The sequence below is a fragment of the Aquarana catesbeiana genome, linkage group LG04 (genome assembly GCF_042186555.1).
Source record: "Aquarana catesbeiana isolate 2022-GZ linkage group LG04, ASM4218655v1, whole genome shotgun sequence".
Classification (NCBI taxonomy): domain Eukaryota; kingdom Metazoa; phylum Chordata; class Amphibia; order Anura; family Ranidae; genus Aquarana; species Aquarana catesbeiana.
The window spans coordinates 642,390,186-642,409,492 of record NC_133327.1 but is presented as its reverse complement, the minus strand read 5'-3'; the positions used below and the strand labels follow the sequence as shown (position 1 = coordinate 642,409,492).

The following is a 19,307-nucleotide window of genomic DNA, read 5'->3' as shown; positions in this document are numbered from 1 at the left end:
TTTCACATCAAGTGACGTAGGCCTTCCAAACCCTGTAATAAATGGTCCTGGAGGCCGGCTTTCTGGCATTAATCAGGGTGGTTACTACCGAACCTGAAAGCCCTGGATTTTTTAGAATGTGGGTTTCAATAGCCACACCGTTAAATTTAGCGCTTGTAAGGCAGGATGGAATACCGGTCCTTGCGACAGCAGGTCCAGACGAGGTGAAAGAGTCAAAGACTCCCCTACTGCCATTCTCTCGATCCTTGCCTACCAGGGTCTTCTGGGCCATGCTGGGGCCATTAGGATTACCGGCTTCCCTTCTTCCCTGATCCTGTGAAGCAGCCATGGTAGCAGCTGAACTGGAGGGAGCACATAAATCAGTGAAAACTGATTCCACGGGATCACTAACGCATCTACTCCGAGTGCAAGTGGATCCCTTGTTCTCGCCACAAAGTTGTCCAACTTCTTGTTGAACCTGGACGCCAATAGATCTATGTCCGGCGTACCCCATCTTTGGCGTATGGCCAAAATTACCTTGGGATGTAAAGACCATTCTCCCGGCAACAGCTGTTGACGGCTCAAGAAATCTGCCTGCCAATCTTCCACTACTGGAATGTAGACTGCAGATAGGCAAGGAACATGTTTCTCTGCCCAAGACAGAATATGGTCCACCTCCTTTTGGGCTGCGTGGCTTTTGGTGCCTACTTGGTGATAGATATAGGCCACTGCTGTGGCATTGTCAGATTGTAAACTGACAGGAGCATTCCGCAACCTGGACGTCCATGCTATTAGAGCCAGGTGTACTGCCCAAATCTCTAGGATATTGATGGGCAAGGTCTTCTCAGACTCTGAACACCTACCTTGAACCGTGGTCTCTTCTAGAACTGCACCCCATAGGCTGGCATCCATAGTTACTACTTTCCAGGAAACTGGAATGAAGGATTTCCCCTTCTGTAAATTCATGGTTATCAACCACCAGTTGAGACTCTGGCGTACTTTTGGAGCCAGATGCATTGGATAATCCAAGACTTGGATCTGTTTGTTCTAAGCAGACAGAATACTGTGTTGTAACAGTCTTGTATGGAGCTGGGCATAGGGAACTACGTTGAAAGAAGCTACCATCTTCCCTAGTAATCCCATGCAAAGGCGAATGGAAGGACCCTTCTTTGCCTTGACCGTCTGGACCAGCTCTTTTAGAGCATTGACCTTTGCCTGAGGCAAGAACACCCTTTCCTGGGTTGTGTCTATGACCAGGCCCAAATACTGCAGCCTTCTTACCAGCTGTAAGGATGATTTCTCTAGATTGAAAATTTAACCCAGGTGTCTAAGATAACTGACTGTTCTCGAAACCCATTTGGTTTTGGTACCATAAAGAGATTTGAATAAAACCCCATGTCCCTCTCTTCTGAGGGAACCTCTGTTATCACTGCCTGATACAGTAATCGGTCCAGTGCCAGAAATAAGGACTTTTTCTTTACTGGGTCCTTGGGAACATTTGATCCTAGAAAACGTGATGGTGCAAACTCTTGGCACTCTAGTTTGTAGCCTAGGGCTACTACAGAGAGGACCCACTTGTCTTGGATTTCCTCTTGCCAAATTTCTGAAAACCACCGCAGTCTTCCCCCAACTCGATCGAATGGGGGCGCCCCTTCACAAGGAAGCCTTGGGACTCTGTTTTGTGGACTTCTGACTCCAGGGTTTTTTGTAGCCCTGTGTCTGGTTATGAATCTTATCCTTTGCCCCTGACGGTGGAGGCCGTCGAGACTGCCTCTAGGCTGCTGCCCAGACATCTAAGGAGAAGGTTACAACCTTTCTCCATGAAATAAAAAACCAGCCAAGAGCTTCTTGCTTGGTAACTCGGCTGACCAGCTGTTTAGCCACAGAATCCTTTGCATATGTATCAACATGAGTGCAAGGCGAGCCACCTGATGGATAAAATCCTTGATAGCGTCCACTGCAAAGTATAGGGCCCTAGATAGCTTAGCTAAACCTTGGGCCTCTTCAGTTTGAGCAGAAAATTTTTTAAAACCTGCTTGAATTCTCAGATTCGCCAGATGTTCCAGGTCTTTCAGGGGAGGGTGGAACTGCGGGCGTGCGATTAGAAGCCTCAGGCTCTGACCGCAGCGACTTTGCACTCCCCCCCGATGAATTACCCCTCCTGGGGGAAGATATAGTCCTAAGCACAAAAAAAGCATAGGTACTAAACAAAGTGGATCTACTGCAGAGCTTTAGTCTAGCAATTTACATAACATGCTGCTATAACGTGCCCCTTTAAAAATGCCGATATCCACACACCCATACAGCTTACATACCACTTGTATGCTCCCTCTGTCAGCCAACCAGACACTTCCAGAGTGTAAAGATTTTAAGCAGTGAGCCTTGTGCTCCATGTGCACGCCGGTGGCGTTTAAGCAACGCCCCCTTTTTTGTTTTTAATTAAATGAACCCTTTCCCGCGCTCTGCACGGAGATAGCCGGCCCTGTTGTGAGGGCGGATCGAGGGGGTGAGCGGGGGGGGTGTTCAGCAGGGGGGAACTTGACCTCTCTGATGGTGGATGGTCCCTCCAAACCCCTACTGATGGCTGACAGAGCAGGAGAAATAGCAATGCTGCCACAGGAAGCCTTTGCTGACGCTTGAGCACATCACAGGGGAAGCATGGAATGCTGGAAGCCAGGTATGTAGCTTTTACACCCACTAGTGGCAAAACATAGGTAAGGCATTGCATACTCACACCAGAAAGATCAAGTGAATCATATATATATATATATATATATATATATATATATATATATATATATACACACACACATTCCCTGTCTTTCTGACTTACCTGATCCCCGCCGCAGGACTGCTAGAAATTATCACAGACCGATCCAGCCTTCACCCATCACGGCGGGCCGTGTCATGCCAGACCTTCAAGGACCGGGTCCCCTTTCACGGGTCCACTCCCTTGGACCTGTACAGCACCACTGCCGGAAAACTCTTTGGCTGTATTAACATGACCAAGGTGCCGGATCCCAGGGTCCAGCTCTCAAAAGAGAAGCATTACAGGCAAAAACCTAGTTTCTTCTTGTATGAGGCCCGAGTACCATCCATTTGGCTTTCAAGCACTTTAGATGAATCCGTTTGCACAGCCCCTTGATCCCACCAGGGATTACTTAGCGGAGCTCTCTTAGCACTTCATCAACCGTGACCAACACCTTAGACGCAAGCGAAAAAACGGAGATACTCCCGGTATGGGAGGGGTTATATAGGGAGGGGCACTTCCTGTTTCTTTTTGGTTATACCAGTGTCCATTCACCTAAAGGTGGCCTATAACCTATATAGTTATTAGTATGGTGCTCTGTGTTCGGGATGTACGATAAAGAAAATGGATAGATTCATGCATTGCATGTATCTATCCATGGCCGCCGCTGCCACGCCCTATTCAGGCGTTCGGACCCTTTTCGGATGCCGGGCACCTGAATTACAGCGGCAGGGGTGTTTTTTTGTTGTTTTTCTTTTAAGCACCTGATTAGAGCCATAGGCTTTAATAGGCTTCAAAAAAGGTGGACTCGGAGCACAGAGCATTGCGCTCGGAGTCCACCCAAATGTGTTAGAAAAGCAAATTAATATTTGCTTTTCTAACACTGAACTGCCTCTCTGCCAATCAGGAAGCATGGGTCTAATACCCGTCACTTGATTGGCTGAAGGAACAGGTTCCCCTATTGGACGCCTAGCAGAACGAAAGAAGAGAGGAGGGGGAAGTATGGATGACACAGGAGCCGTCCCACAGCCCGTCGCCGTCACCAGGTGCCTGACCCACCACTAAGATGGGGTAAGTGCCTGGCAGACAGCGGGCGGGGGGCACAGTGGCGGCATTTGGGTACAAGTGGCAGCATATGATGGGCACAAGTGGCTGCATAATATGGGGGCACAAGTGTCGGCATATGATGGGGCACAAGTGGCGGCATATGATGGGGCACCAGTGGCTGCTTTTGATGGGCACAGTAAAGCTGCAATTGATGTTTTTTTTTTTTTTTTTCAGTACTTTGCTGTTTGTTTGCACCCCCCCCCCCCCCCCCAAATATTGAGTACCAGCTGCCACTGGTTGTGGTCACGGCAATATGAACTCAGCCCTCCAGTCGCTACGTTAATTTGGAGGTGAGCACCGCCTATGTGATCTGAGCTTTGCACTTTAAAATGGTGTACAAGAGTGAGGACTCTTTCACACCAGTAGCATTGAGCAGAACAAGGCAATTTGTCTTGTGTTGTATGCCTTCATTACACACTAATGCACTGTATTGGCTTGTGCTGAAAAAAAATGGCATGTTCCATTTTTCGCAGTGTGTTCTAACACTCTGTAATGCATCACAAAAAAAAGGCAAGCATTGCAATACATTGTACCACATGGGCAACCATGTTTTGTACACTTAAAGACCTTTTCCATAGATGTTCCTAAAGGTAGGTCGCTACGTGTTTTCTTAACCCCCTCCTAATTGCTCAGGCGTGGAACCGGTACGCAGAATGTGATAACACATGTGCAACAACATAGCCATAGCCAAGTTATACACACATATTCGTGCCAATTTAAACAGGAACTAATTAACTTATTGGCATGTCTTTGGAGTGTGGAAGGAAATGGGAGTACCCAGAAGAAACCCGTGCAAACTCCATGCAGATAGTGTCCTGGTCAAGATTCAAACTTAGGACCCCAGTGCTGCAAGGCGTATGTGCTAACCACTAAGCCACTGTGCCACCCTTCTGATTGTTGTTACGTCTTTATTTATTTTTTTTGTGATGTTCTCTTTATTTTCATCCAGAGCTATATGAATAAATCTCTTACGGTTGTGTTTTTAGTATGTCAGAAGAATTGCTGATTTTGGTAAAATTATATTTGTACAGATTACTGATTGAGAAAGATGTTATCACTTATGTGTTTTTGTGTTAAAGGCGCTACAAAGTATACAGATAAGGACAGCGGAGGAATGTTGGTGTGGTCTCCTTATCATATTATACCAGATCTGAAGTGTAAGTAATTTTTTTTTTTTTTTAAATTGAGCATCTCATAGCTGCCTTTCTGTCAGGACCTACAAGTTAGCCTGTTCCCAGTGAGCATACACATGCTGAGGGCATGCTCACTGCATTCTCCCAGCACAGTAACTAAAGTGACATAAAAAATCTCCCAACGCATACTTGTAATCAGGAATGTCCGATCATGTGACAGCCAATCACAGCAGCCACGTGATCTGATTACCTGCCTCCACCTTCCAGGATTTAGATCTAGGGAGGGAGGCAGTGGCAAGAAATGGTTGAAGCATACAATATGAGCTGTTATGGTACATTTGAAAGCTGATGTATTGTTTTAGAGGGCAGTATTGAAAATCATGCATTCCTTAATTAAAGGAATTCTAAATCTTCCTGGGCATTGATCATGTAATTTCATGGGGTCATTTGTTGCGCTGTACATGCAGCCTATAGTAGAGTAAGGTCCAGTTCACATCTGGCGTTTTAGAATCTTGATCCCAAATCATGCCATAATAATGGCAATATGCACCACCCGTGTTCAACTGCCTTTAATTTATTTTCAATGGCACCTAAATGTGGTTCAGTTGTGCTGTAAGGCTTTCAGCATTCATCTCCTCATACTCACAGTGCTGTTATGAGTTAGCCTTTTGATATGCTACAATAAAGTTTTGACGCCCATCCGGAGTGTGCAGCCATCAACTTTTTTTTTTTTTTTTTGTTCCTGCTGAATTCCGAGGCGAGCCAGGCGGGGACCTCTGTCTTGGATGTTATACACACCTTGAGCGGTGTTCAATTTCATTACTGGAATTTTGCCGCAAGGCCTGTCACCCAAAAGAAGCTCCTGCTGCTTTCAGGGTGACAAGCCTCACGGGATGCGGTTTACTGCACGATTTATTGCGGAAAAACCACACTGCGCTTCAGTGCCATTGAAAATGAATGGCAGCCAAACACGCGTGGTGCGTATTGCCACGTGAGGCCTAAATCTTCACATTCCTTTATCAGCACTCTCTGTTTGTGTTCAAACATTGGACATGTGGCATCATGACACTGCACAGGTTAATGTATGACTTCTGTCTGTAATGTAAGAACTAAAATTTCCTGTGAAGAAACTATGTATCCCACAGTCTCTGTCTAGTGCCCTTCAGGCGTAGTAATTAGATCTGACACAAATACAAGCAGGCCGAGCAATGAAGGGAAAATATGTGTTTTCATTGCATTCGCACTCCCACATTTGTGATGCAACACAGAGAAAATGGTGAATCATGAATTGTGACCCAAAACAAGAAGCTGGCTGTCCCCTTGATTAGTAGGGCCAATCTAGGCGAATTAATATATAGACATAGTGGAATCAATCAGCAATGACACTACAAACTACAGCCACAACATGTGAGCCAATTATTAGAAGGTAAGGAAGACAAAAAAACACTGGGAATAGAACTACACGAATACCTAGTCAACAACAAAAACAATTGAAAGTGTACAATGCCTTTAAGGGAAGGTTGTCAAAGACTGGAGAATGTTGTGCCCTTGAAAGGCAATGCTCTACTGTGCTATGATTTCATATACTGGTACTATCTAAACGTGTACATTTTTTTAAACAGTGGATGAGTATATCGCAATCGCAAAAGAAAAACACGGCTACAACGTGGAACAGGTATGTTTGTAATTGTGTTTGCTATATTGATTTGTAAGTATTTTGTGTTTATTTTTGTGTTTGGTTTGCAGCTTTCTGTGATGTGATGAGCCGCCTTATATTGGTTAAAGTCCAACTCCAAGGAGATGTGAAAGACACAAATTAAAGCAGCTTTGCATTCATTAATAACATCATTAAATGTATTTTTGAAATACAAGCAGCGTAAGTACCTGAATTTGACCTGGAATAAGCCTCTTGAAGTCCCTGTATTACGCTCAAGTGTGAGAGGATGAAGCAGCACAAGTAGCCAATCAGTTCATGTGCTGACAAGAAACATACTGATAGGCGGAGTGATACAGGGATAAACTCATCACTTTGCTGCTTCTCCTTCATTGTTTAGTCACTGGCTGAGGGAGGGGCCATGGTAGCCTCAGAGGAAGTGGGTTGCATTGTGCTTGCCGTCACTCAACCTGGAAGACTGAATACATCTAGTGGCGGAAGGGACAACTCTAAATTTAAGATGAGTATTGCCACAAGAGCTTCCTTTTTTTTTCTTTTTTTTTTTTTTAGTTCATCTTTTTAATAGGCTAATAATATTTTAACTTCATGGCTAAGTTTTTGCTTTAAAGTAGAAATTATGCTTCTTCTTTCCTTTTGATTCTCTCTGCTTACATTTTCCAGTAAGTCGCTTTATGAAAATTTGTTTTTTATGTTTTTTCTAAGCGCTGTGTACTTTGACAGTTCCAACAGCAGTTCTGAATTCCCCGTAGCAGTGACGTCATCCCACCAGCATCCAAAGCTCCCTTCCTTGTCGAGGCGAAGAGTCCCGTCCGCCAGCCGCAGACAGAAGAGGGGGATGAGGCGGAGTTTTGGGGTCACATGACCACTTAGAAAAAAACAAGTATTTATAAGGCGGTTTTTTATTTTTTGGAAAATGTTAGCAGTGAGGATCAGATGAAATGAAGCTTGAGTGTTAATGTCTTGGGTTAGACCAGCTCAGCTGTAATATGCTGAGGAGGAGGTGTGATAAACCTAGGAATTAATGCGAAATCTCTGCATTTGTGAATGGCAGTTAGATTAAGGAGACACCATACAGCTAAGCTGGATTTTACCAAAAGCATTGTAGTTTACATTTTGAAATGGTAATCTGTCATGCGACCAAGATACACTGTTCTTACAAGAGTTCTCTTTTAATGCCTGCATAGTTTGAGGTAGGTGGCCTGAATTATTAAAGGTTCTTTGTGTTTCCTGTAAAGGCCCTCGGCATGCTGTTCTGGCACAAGCACAACATTGAAAAATCCCTTGCTGACCTGCCCAACTTTACACCTTTCCCTGATGAATGGACAGTGGAAGACAAAGTTCTCTTTGAACAAGCATTCAGTTTCCATGGGAAGAGTTTCCATAGGATTCAACAAATGGTAAGACTTTGCAGTGTGATGACTTCATATCATCTTTCTATCTTCGTATGATGACTTCATATAACAAGACCTAACGTATAATATACGTAGTGGTAAAAGAGTCTAAAAATATTTTAAGTACAGTATGTAGTATAACTTTTTGTTTAATCTCTGTTAAATTAACTCTTTACTTTAGCTTCCAGATAAAACAATAGCTAGCCTTGTGAAATACTACTATTCATGGAAAAAAACACGATCCCGGACAAGTTTAATGGACAGACAGGCACGGAAGTTGGCCAGTAAAAACAACAATGGAGAAAGGTATTGTCCACTGATCTTGTCAACTTTAATATGTTTAAATGATGCTCTGTGTCATTCCTCATAATCACTTCACTTCAAATCATTTCTGCTGATCTTCCTTTTGTTCATGCTGTAAGCAAAAAAAAATAGTTTGGTCCTTGGACCACTGTTTATATTATAATAATGTTTGGTCTATTAATGCCTCATCACCAAATCTTATGCACTTTACAACCAAATTGTAATGAGTATTTTGGCAGGGGCTTCCAGCACCATCCTAGTTACTTGGTTTCTTCGATCAGATATTATGCAGCCATAATTGAGGTTGATTGTGGTCCAAACAGGGACTATTAGTGGCAACCTCATTTTATGGGTGAATGGTTTAAACCGCTTCCGGGCCAGTCTGCTGCGGAAATTTACGTCCTCAAGGATGTCCTGTTGACTCCCTGGGATAACTGTGTCATCAATCCCAGAAATCAATGAGCATCCTCCTTTTTTGGACGACATGCCCTTACACTTTCCTCTGCTTGGTTCCAGTTTTGGTGTTAAAGGGGTTGTAAAGGTACATGTTTTTTCACTTTAATGCATTCACCTTCATTTACTTACCTGATCCCTTGAAAGTCCCACGTTGTGAACGCGCTGGCTTCTCGACCGGGCTTCTCGGCTCTTCTCGGCTCTTCTCAGCTCATTCATTGGTTGATTGATAGCAGCGCAGCCATTGGCTCCTGCTGCTGTCAATCAAATCAATGACACGGCATGCCAGGGGGCGGGGCCAAGTGATACAGTCGGCGGCTATAGCCGCCGACTGTATCACGGGTGCGCTCCCGCAAGCTAACCCCCTTGGGAGAGCTCTTCCCAGAACGGGGGTTAGCTGATGCGGGGAGGAGCCGAGACAGCCGCCAAGCGACCCCAGAAGATGTTATTTAAAAAAATTTTAAAAAAGAGGAACCTTTACAACCCCTTTAACAGGTTACCATAATAACAGGAAACTTCCGCCAGTGCTGTTGTTGCTATGGCAACCTGCTAACTATAGTATCTTCACCGCACAAAAGCAAGAACATTAAGGGCATGCTGGGTAGCCAGCTGCATGAAAACCAGGAAGTGTATGGGCGCCGGTTTCAGATGGCCAGACAAGCAATGGTTGCTGCTAGAATTTCATGACCACAAGATCTTGCAGAATTTTTGCAAGTAAAAACTGCAAACAAAAAACACAGAAGCCATATTAAATGAGGCATATGATAGGTGTCCCAATTATCTTTTTATTTAAATTTTGGGTCGGCGACTGTAGCTCCTCTTTTATGTGCAGATTTATATTGTATTATATTTGCAATAAATATTTTTATACATGTATTGCAATGCCAATATGTGGATTGATCCTAGTGGATTGTGCACTTTGCAGGAAATACAGCATTTGGCTGTCGCTTATCTTACCCGTAAAATCCACAGTGAAAAAATGTTGGTAAAATTGTGTACATTAAAGGAAACCTACACTCAGAGAATATAGAGTCTGCTGTTGACCCCTCCTGAAAATGCCAGTTGTCTGGTTGTTGCTGGTTCAGTGATTTTAGTAGTTTTAGCCGCTGACTTGGAACATGAACACAGATTAGGCATTCTGACTTCACTCTTGACTTTGTACCTTGCAAATACACCAGGTCAGAGACTGAGAACATATTGATGCCATAGAAAAGTAGTATTCCTAGTAGGTCGCAAGATCAGTAGAGATTTCCTTTGAATTGATTGTGTTCAGATATACATTCCAAATACTATACAATGACTTGCATGTTCCTGAAAAGTGTATTCATGCAAACAGTTAAGATACATATATATGGGAACCTGTCAAAGGACTTGTAATGTAAATCGAGTGTTTGCCCAGATCTTCTGAATCCTTTTTCCTGGCAGGAGAAAAGCAGTGTAAGAAATGCGCTTACGAGAGTCAAGCGTTTGGACGTTCATTCATTCCATTGGCCAGAATATTAATTTATTCTGGCCATTGAAATGCATGAATTCTCAAGCTCTAAATACTGCGCATTTAGAGTGTTGGGCATACTTTTTGCTGAAACACTCCTCTTCTGAACCGTAAGTGATGCATTTCTTTTTTTCTGTCTGTATTCGCCCCTGCCTCTAAACGCCTATGTCTGCATAGACACCTATGCTAACATAGAGGGGTGTTTAGAGTCTGAAAAATAAAAATTTGAAATGTCCTTTAAAGCAGCGTTTTTGATACCTAGTCTGCATGAGGCCTTAGACTGTGAATCAACATTATTATGACACAGGCTTTATATAGCACCAACAGTTTACGTAGTGCTTTACAGCCTTAGGGCAAACAATACAGTTACAATTCAATTCAATACTTCAATGCAGGAGGAATCAGACATAATTAGAAGCACTGATAATTCACCACTCATTGAGCTAAATGGAAAGATCTAAAGCTGAACCAAGAATATGTGCTTTCACCTGACTAGCGGTGCAGTGTGGTGGAGGTTAGTGATTCATATGATTGGCTGAACAGCTTTGTGCCTGGAGTTTTGATTTAAACCATCATTTTGTCAGGTTGTATCATGGTTGTGTGAATCATGCGTAGGAAGATGGACCAAACTAAAACTTTGTTTATACTCAGTGATGAAGATGTGGAGCCTGCAAGTCCTAAGGATGCAAATGATAGCGATTATGATCCTAAAAAAGAAGCAAAGAAAGAGGTAAGTAAATTGATTATAAACCCCCCCCCCCCCAAAAAAAAATCAAGACTCCAGTAAGTAAAGTGGACTACTTACTAAGTTTTAATAACCAGGTTGCTTAATGGAAAACCTTGTCAAAAGGTCTGAAGAGCTTATTGTTTAGCCAGCTATTATTACATTGTCCCAAGAAATATCGGTGACTTCTCTCAGTATACTGCATAAATATATACTGTATATCAGCCCTAAAAATTTCTGCTCGCATTTGGTGAGTGGAAATAAACTGAGGGCGAGTGGAGCACACCTGCCAGGAAGAAAGATGGCGGCGTCCCTTCTCCTCCTCCTATTAGCTTGGCTGCTCTGTTTTTCTCTATGCATTCATTCACAACAGAAGAGTCGGAAGCTGCTGCTCTCTGTTATTTTGCTCACATCGGGCACTTTACTGCTACCTGTGGCTGCTTCCTGCATGTGCACACTTGTACTGTATTCTGGATCGTGATGGCTGCAGCTCCTCTATGAGTCTCAGGGACATGTCAGCTTTGTGGAAATGAACTGGGACTAGGAAGACCTCCTTTTTTAAGTAGGGTCTGTGTGTATAAGTGAGGGGAGGGGATGTTTGTGTACATGGGGGCCAGATTTGTGTGTGTTTGTTGGGTTTGGCATCCAGGCCTAAAGCTGTGTAAGGGGCCCCAAAATTTCTGATGGCTGCCCTGTCCGCCCCACCCTCAGTATAATTTGTAATTACTCTGAATAAGCAAAAAATAAAAATAACTGCAATCATATTTCATTGACCTGACTGTGATAAATAAGATAATTTACGTGGGCGTCTTTGGGGGCGGGCAGGCAGGGGGTGGGTGGGGCAACTGGTGGCGAGTAACTCTTAAAGCACAGTTCCGCCTGCAAGAAAAAAATTAGGTCAGCAGCTACAAATACTGCAGCTGCTGACTTTTAAAATAAGGACACTTACCTGTCCAGGGCGCCTGCAATGTCCTCACCCAAATCCGACCCGTCCCTCGGCTCCAGACAGAGGTGCCGACATCTTCAGTAAGGGAATCAGGAAGTGAAGCCTTTCAGCTTCACAGCCTGTTTCCTACAGTGCATATGCGTGTCGCGCTGCGTGTTCTGAATGGTCCCTGCTGTCTTCTGGGACCTGTGTCCCTCCCAGAAGACAGCGGGGGGGGGGAGGCGGAGGAGGATTCTGCAGTGCTCTTTGACCAGAAGTGGGAGCAAATACCTGGATTAGACAGGTATCTGCTCCCCCTGAAATGACCATTAGTCTCTGTGACAGAAAGTGATGGGAAACCTAAAATTTTGCAGTTATCTCCAGATCGAGAACAAGAGGTCAGGGAAATTTTCTGTAGGGACACATGTTTAATAGGCCACTGTCTAAGAGGGGATATACCCTCACTTTTGGATACAAGTGACTTTTTGGATAAACCTGAGAGATCCTTGATATTTGATGCAAATTGGAAATTGGCAACTCTGGACATTTTGTCCCTACATACAAGCATACCAAATGAAGCCAGTTTGACGGCAGTGAGGTACTTCCCATCCAAATCATCAGCCCAGAATCTCCCATGTGAATATCTGACAGTGTTTGCAATTAGTACTCGAAAGTAATTTTTTTTGCGTTTGAAGGAATGTAATATGCTCGGATTCATGGCACAGCCATGGACAGCTCTGCCGCCCCCTCATTCATGAATCTGTCTGTTGGATATATGGAAGAACACAATATCTACCCTGCTGATTGGTGGATGGTACTTTAAATATTTTCTGTTCTGTATCACACTTTGTCACATGCCTGATGAAGGGGTCCTGCGAGGCTCTGAAAGGTTGCTATTTGTTGTAGCGATGTGATCGCTGAATAAAGCTTTCAAAGGATTCTAGAGATCCATAGTGTGCATTTTCTCGCTCTTCAAAACCCCTAGAATAGATACTCAGAAACCTATATATGGCTGATATAAGACCCGTGTGAGGTGGGCCATCAGCACGGGCCGATTTGGATGATCTGAAAATGTTTGATCTTTGTTGATAGATGGGGCGAAGCTATGAATTTGCAGATACTAACTATAGAATTCAACACAAAGGCTTTAAAACTTTTCCTATACATTAGGAAAGGGGAGTAATATTTTGGTGCTTTGGCCAAATTTAAAAAGGAATGCTTTTCCAGGCTGCAATAATGTGGAAGGTGAGACTGTCCAGTTTCCGGGTTGTGAAAAAGAATGATGTCATGATAGATTGCTGGGTAGCCAAGTGATATACCGTGTATACTCGAGTATAAGCTGAGTTTTTCAGCACATTTTTTTTGTGCTGAAAGTGCCCCTCTCGGCTTATACTCGAGTCACTGCCGTCTGCCTACCTGATCAGCGTGTCATGCAGGTAGACGGCGGCCATTCCAGTGTACAAAAGCCGCGCCTCCTCCTCGTCCTTGTCTGTGATAGGGGAACACTCAGTTTCTCAGCAGTGAGTCAGTGTTCAGTGTTCCGCCTATCATGGACATCCCCTCATCCTCATCCCATGGAAGAGGATGAGAGGATGTCCGTGATAGGCTTGAACACTGACTGCTGGGAAAGTGAGTTCCGCCTATCACAGACGAGGACGAGGAGGAGGCGCGGCTTTTGTACACTGGAATGGCCGCCGTCTGCTTGACACATTGATCAGGTATGCAGATTGGCACAGGAAGGCTGCAATGGATGGACACAGAGAGGTTGCAGATCAGCATAGGAAGGCTGCAATGGACACAGAGAGGTTGCAGATCGGCACAGGTAGGCTGCAGTGGACACAGTGAGGTAGGCAGATCTGCACAGGGAGGCTGCAATGGACACAGGGAGGCATGCAATGGACACAGTGAGGTATGCAATGGACACAGTGAGGTATGCAGTGGACACAGGGAGGCATGCAGCTGCAGATGGGCATTGTTGACCCTCTTTTCCACTTACAGTAGCTGCTGCATTTCTCACCCTCGGCTTATACTCGAGTCAATAAGTTTTCCCAGTTTTTTGTGGTAAATTAGGTGCCTCAGCTTATACTCGGGACGGCTTATACTCGAGTATATACGGTATGTCCCAAGATCTGCACAAGAGATTTTTTGTAAATTGCATGGAGGCAAATAAATCCACTTCTGGGATTGTTGTGGTTAAGCTTTAGAGCATCAAGTTTGGGTGTACCAGGGCTATCCATAGTTTCTCTAGACAAAAAAAATGGGTAGTGGCGCTTCTAAATAGTATGCCATTTAATACATTAGTCCATCAATAAGTCTTTGAAGTGGATACTCAGTATATGTGGAAGGGGAGAGATGAAGAGGGGAGACCTGTTTAGATTACTTTAGCAGTTTAAACAACCTTTGCAGCCTTTGAGGGGGGAGTTGAAAGCAGACTTCAGATATGCAAAGAGAAGAGAAACACAGGCGCAACCCACCAGTGACGTCATCACGCCCGGCGCCGCATTCCAGCCCTCACCATCGGCCTGATCCAAGCCTCGGTTCCATTGCCGTGGTCCCAGAGATCTGCTGGCTAGGATTTCTCCCCCACAGGCAAAAAAATCAGCTGTTCAGAACGCCGCTCTGCAGTGAACGCCACGCCAGTGGATGGACTCGTGCCTTACTTCCTTAATCTCCATGCAAGTGGATAATGCACCTGTATCTCATTAAAATGTTTACAGTTCTAACCTAGAGGTGCCCGTGTTTCTCTTCTCATTGCATAGTTTCTCTAGCACTGTAGAATAGTAGATTGGCCCATAAGGCTAAGTGTCACAAATGGGCTGTGAGATAATTATTTTGAAAAATCTGGTTCCCCTAGTCCTCCATGCTCCTTCAAGGAGCACATATGGGTTTTAGAGAATGGCGTGGACAGTCCCATGGGTCCCGTGGGACCCATCAGTCTCAAAGTGTCACAAGTCTTCTTGTGCCTTTTAAAGTGATTGCAAAGTCTTGTTTTTTTTCTTTTTAAAATAACAAACATGTTATACTTAAAGCGGGGTTCCACTCAAATTTTTAACTTAATCTTACCCCCTTCAGTTAATTGCATAGATGTTCAAATGCCGCACGAAAAATTTTTTTATCGCTGTAATTACCTTTATATTGTACTTTATTGTGGCACTTCCTGTCTCTCCTCCCATGGGAGTAGGCGTGTTTATTGCCTTTCCACGGCGCCGCACTGTCTCCTGGGAGCTTAGTGTCAGGCTTCCCAAGATTCAGTGCGAAAACAATGATCATGCGTGTGAACAAGGTGTGAACGAACAGCATTCACCGCATCCAGGAAATCAATGCTTGTGGGCTTCACATACCCACAAGCAAGATTGAAACAGCCAGCATCACATTTTTTAAGTTATTCTTCAGTACAAAAACAGACAGAGGCGGAAATATTACACCCAAACTGTGAGTATTATTTTGAGGTTAGCAAAGTGTCTCAATGACCTAAAAAAAAAAAGATTGGTCGCCGGACTCCCGCTTTAACAGCCCTGTCCAATGGATTTGCACAGAGAAGCCCCGATCCTCCTCTTCACGGGTCCCTCATTGTGCTCCTGGCCCTTCCTTCCTGTCTAATGGCCCCCACAGCAAGCAGCTTGCTATGGGGGCATCTGAGCTGAGTCTCAGCTCCCTGCATCCATTCAGACACACAACCGTGACCCAGCCACGCCCCCCCTCTCCTGATTGGCTAACTGACCTTGAATCACAACAGCAGGAGCCAATGGCGCGGCTGCAGTGTCTCAGCCAATCAGGAGGAGAATCTCGGATGGCCGAGACACTCTTAGACATCGCTGGACAGAGATGGGGCTCAGGCAAGTATCGCAAAAAATGGCCTGGTCATGAACGGGTTAAAACCTTCCGGGGCTGAAGTGGTTAAAGTGTAACTCCACCTGAGCAACATGTATATGTAGTTTGAGAAAGCAGCCATTCTGTGGTAACATAATTTTCTAGAACGTTACCATTTTTATGTTTACAGGCAATAGCTAATTATGGCTGGAAATGTATATCTTTTTCCTTTCTCCAGGCGACCCCAGACTCCTGTATTCAGCCAGTAAAAGTTGCACTTGGCAGAAGAGAATACCAAAGTTTGCAGCATCGCCACCACTCTCAGCGGTCCAAGTGCCGGCCTCCGAAGGGCATGTTCATAAGCAAGGAGGATGTTGTAGCTGTGTCATGTAGCCCCAATGCCGCCAATACTATTCTTCGGCAACTGGACATGGAACTAATATCATTAAAACGTCAGGTAGTTTTTTTTTTTTTTTTTAATGTGAGCTCTAAACTCACACTACTCATTTAGGGAAAAATGTTGGCTTCGGTATCCTGGGAATTTACAGTGAAATTTACATTTACATTGCACACCGATGATCTTTGATCTCTTCCATATTCACACCCACCTCTCCAGGGTTACCTACCCCTTCTTTATACTATGCCTGCTCAACTCCTTGGACTGTGCGTAACTTACTGCAGATAGCTCCAGTCTGTACAATATGCCAATATATATCTCACTGTCTGTTATCCCCTCCAGACTCACCAGTAGCTTTTGAATATAAATGCAGACCATAAAAGGCTCATGTTTGCTAGTACAGCGACTACAGTAACAACAGTAGAAGTTAACTGTCAGCAGATACCTCTCATTGTAGATTCTCTAATTCCAGGGCCCTCTCCACTTTCCCATGGGCAGCTCCCATGCAGTATCTGAAGGACCTGTCTGTAAGTTTTGGTATTTTCATACAAGGTGGATAGGCATAGGTGTGCCTAAATTTGGGGAAATGGTGGCCAAAGTAAATGGCTTGGAAGGGCTCAGCACCTGTGGGGTGAAAGATTCTGCAGCAAGAAATATGTGCTGACAAGTTATTCTGAAACCAGTCTGGTGCTGCTATGTTTATGCATTTCTCTCAGGTTCTCCTTTTTTACATTTTTGAGACACAACAAACCTGGAGGGAAAAAAAGGTAACAAGCATAAAGATTTGAAACAAATTCTAATATATATATTTTTTTGTAATGCTTTATACTGGTTCTACAATTGATTTGCTAAATGCAGCTTTTGCTTACATTTCAAGGTTCAGAATGCTAAGCAGATAAACAGTGCACTTAAACACAAGCTGGATGGTGGGATAGAGGAGTTCAAACCAGCAGAGGTAAAGCAGAAAGCCTATGTCCTCCATATTATTCTCTCAAGTTTGAGTTTTTACTGAAATTGTAAGTTCATCTTTGCTGCTCAGAAAAGTAAAGAAATGCATGGATGTATTGCATGTACATCTTTTATTTGGGTATATGCTGAATTACCCAATATTTAGTATATGTTTCTGGATTTTTAAATGTTGTATGCTTGGGTGTTGCATGTAATAATCAGATGCAGTAATTCTTTATTGGTAAGCACAATTATTATGAACAAAAAACTGTTAACTGTATGTAGTTTATACATGTAATTATAGAAGTTTCCATTATTTTTTCTTCTTCTTCTTCTTATTATTATTATTATTGTTATTCAGGATTTTTATAGCACCAGCAGTTTACATAGAGCTTTACAATATAAGGGAGACAGTACAGTTCTGATACAATTCAATACAAGAATGTTAGGGGGGCCTTGCTCATGAGAGTGTACAAACGAATAGAATACCTTACAATCTTATAAATGCCTTTTTATATTTGACTTTACTTTTACATGCAGACTGAACTGTCCAGAAAAAGTGACAGATGGGGACAAAAGCTAATTTCTGTGATCATTCAGTTCCTACAAAATAAACGTTTGAATATTAACATGTGTTGACTCCTCCCAATTTACGGGTATACAGACGAGTCCACGCTAACAGTTGGCAGGATTGAAAAATCTATCCTCAACAGTGGGTGCAGCTTGAGTTGTTACCATGGTACCATTGGGAGCAGCTTTGGCAGTGATAATGGCACAAACATTCCCCTGACAGATTAGGCAGAAAGGCTGGAGAGTATGGCTTGCTTGTTTCAAGTGTCCATGACACACCCCTGAGATCTGTCAATTAACTTGCTGGAGGGCAATGTGATTAGAGCCATACTCATATTGCTTCTGCATGGTCCCCTGAAAAGGGTGCTGAAAGACGATGTTAAAGCGGAAGCATTGGTATTGCTATTCTTGAAGAAACAGTAGTTCGAGAGCAGGAGGAGATGGAAGCCCATGTGATGGTCACGAAGGGAGACATACGGCAATTGAAGAAGGAAGAGGCTGCTCCCTCTCCTATATTCACTTTCGAAAGTGCTGTTAGAGATTTGACCAAGAAGTATCTGCTGTTAAACGAGAACTGGGTCCACAGGGACCCCAACACAGATCAGAAGTGTTTGGTGGTGTGGACGAAGAGGACATGTCAAATGGAATTGCTGACAAGTGGAATATGGGCAACCTGCAGGAACTATTTCATTTTGTCCCAGACATGGCTCTTAAGCTGGATACACACTATACAATTCTCTTTAGATTTTTTGCTTTAGATTTACCAAAACCATATAATATGAGGTCAAACCTAAACCCTTTCCATTCATATGCAATCAGGCAGGCCCTTGCAGTACATAGTTGAAGGTAAATCTAAAGGAAATCAAACAACAAAAGTTGTATGGTGTGTGTCCAGCTTAAAGTGGTTGTAAACCCCAAAAAATAAAAAAGAAAACCTGCAAGACAAAGGTATAATGAGCGAGTATGCATAGCATACTCGCTCATTATGTATTACTTACCTTAGATCGAAGCCCCCGCAGAGGTCCTCGTTCAATGCTCCGGCCGGCGACATCGCTCCCAGAGTCACTTCTGGGTATCGCGGGCTCCGGCGCTGTGATTGGCCGGAGCCGCGAAGATGTCACTCCTGCGCATGCGCGTGGGAGCCACCGGTAACGGCACGTACGTGCCATCGCTTCAGTTTGCTTCAGTGCCGATGACGTCGGTACATGCAAATATAGGGGATATCTCCTAAACTGTTCAGGTTTAGGAGATATCCAGGGTAGCTACAGACAAGCCTTAATATAGGCCTACCTGTAGCAAAAAGTGTGTTGTAAGGGTTTACAACCACTTTAAAGGAATGGTTACTCAGTAACGTTGATACTTTGTCCCAATATCTTTTGGAATGACCACAGGGTAGTGGGGATCAACATCTGGAAGAAATATGTGGCTGTCCCCTCTTAAACAAAAAATCTGGAAGAGCAAGCTACAGTGCCTTTAAAAAGTATTCATACCCCTTTGAAATTTTCCACATTTTGTCATTTCACAGCCAAAAATGTAAATGTATTGTCATGACCTTGCAGTAATACATTCATGACCTGTCTGTCTCTTACCTGGTCTGTGTATCAGCCTTGAAGTTTGTACTCTCACACCTGCATGCTTAAGTAATCTTCCC

The 19,307-nt window shown here is 43.8% G+C and overlaps 1 protein-coding gene across 3 annotated transcripts in view; it reads left to right on the top strand.

The window, feature by feature from the left end:
• The window catches only part of RCOR3 (REST corepressor 3), an 80,448-nt gene that overhangs the window by 26,143 nt on the left and 34,998 nt on the right, over nucleotides 1-19,307 (top strand). The window contains exons 3-9 of one of the 3 annotated variants that reach the window (XM_073628421.1): nucleotides 4,915-4,992; nucleotides 6,591-6,643; nucleotides 7,879-8,040; nucleotides 8,216-8,340; nucleotides 10,934-11,012; nucleotides 15,980-16,198; nucleotides 17,016-17,093. In XM_073628421.1, coding sequence (XP_073484522.1) covers nucleotides 4,915-4,992; nucleotides 6,591-6,643; nucleotides 7,879-8,040; nucleotides 8,216-8,340; nucleotides 10,934-11,012; nucleotides 15,980-16,198; nucleotides 17,016-17,093 — 794 coding nt within the window. The other 2 variants (XM_073628423.1, XM_073628422.1) reach the window with 2 other exon arrangements.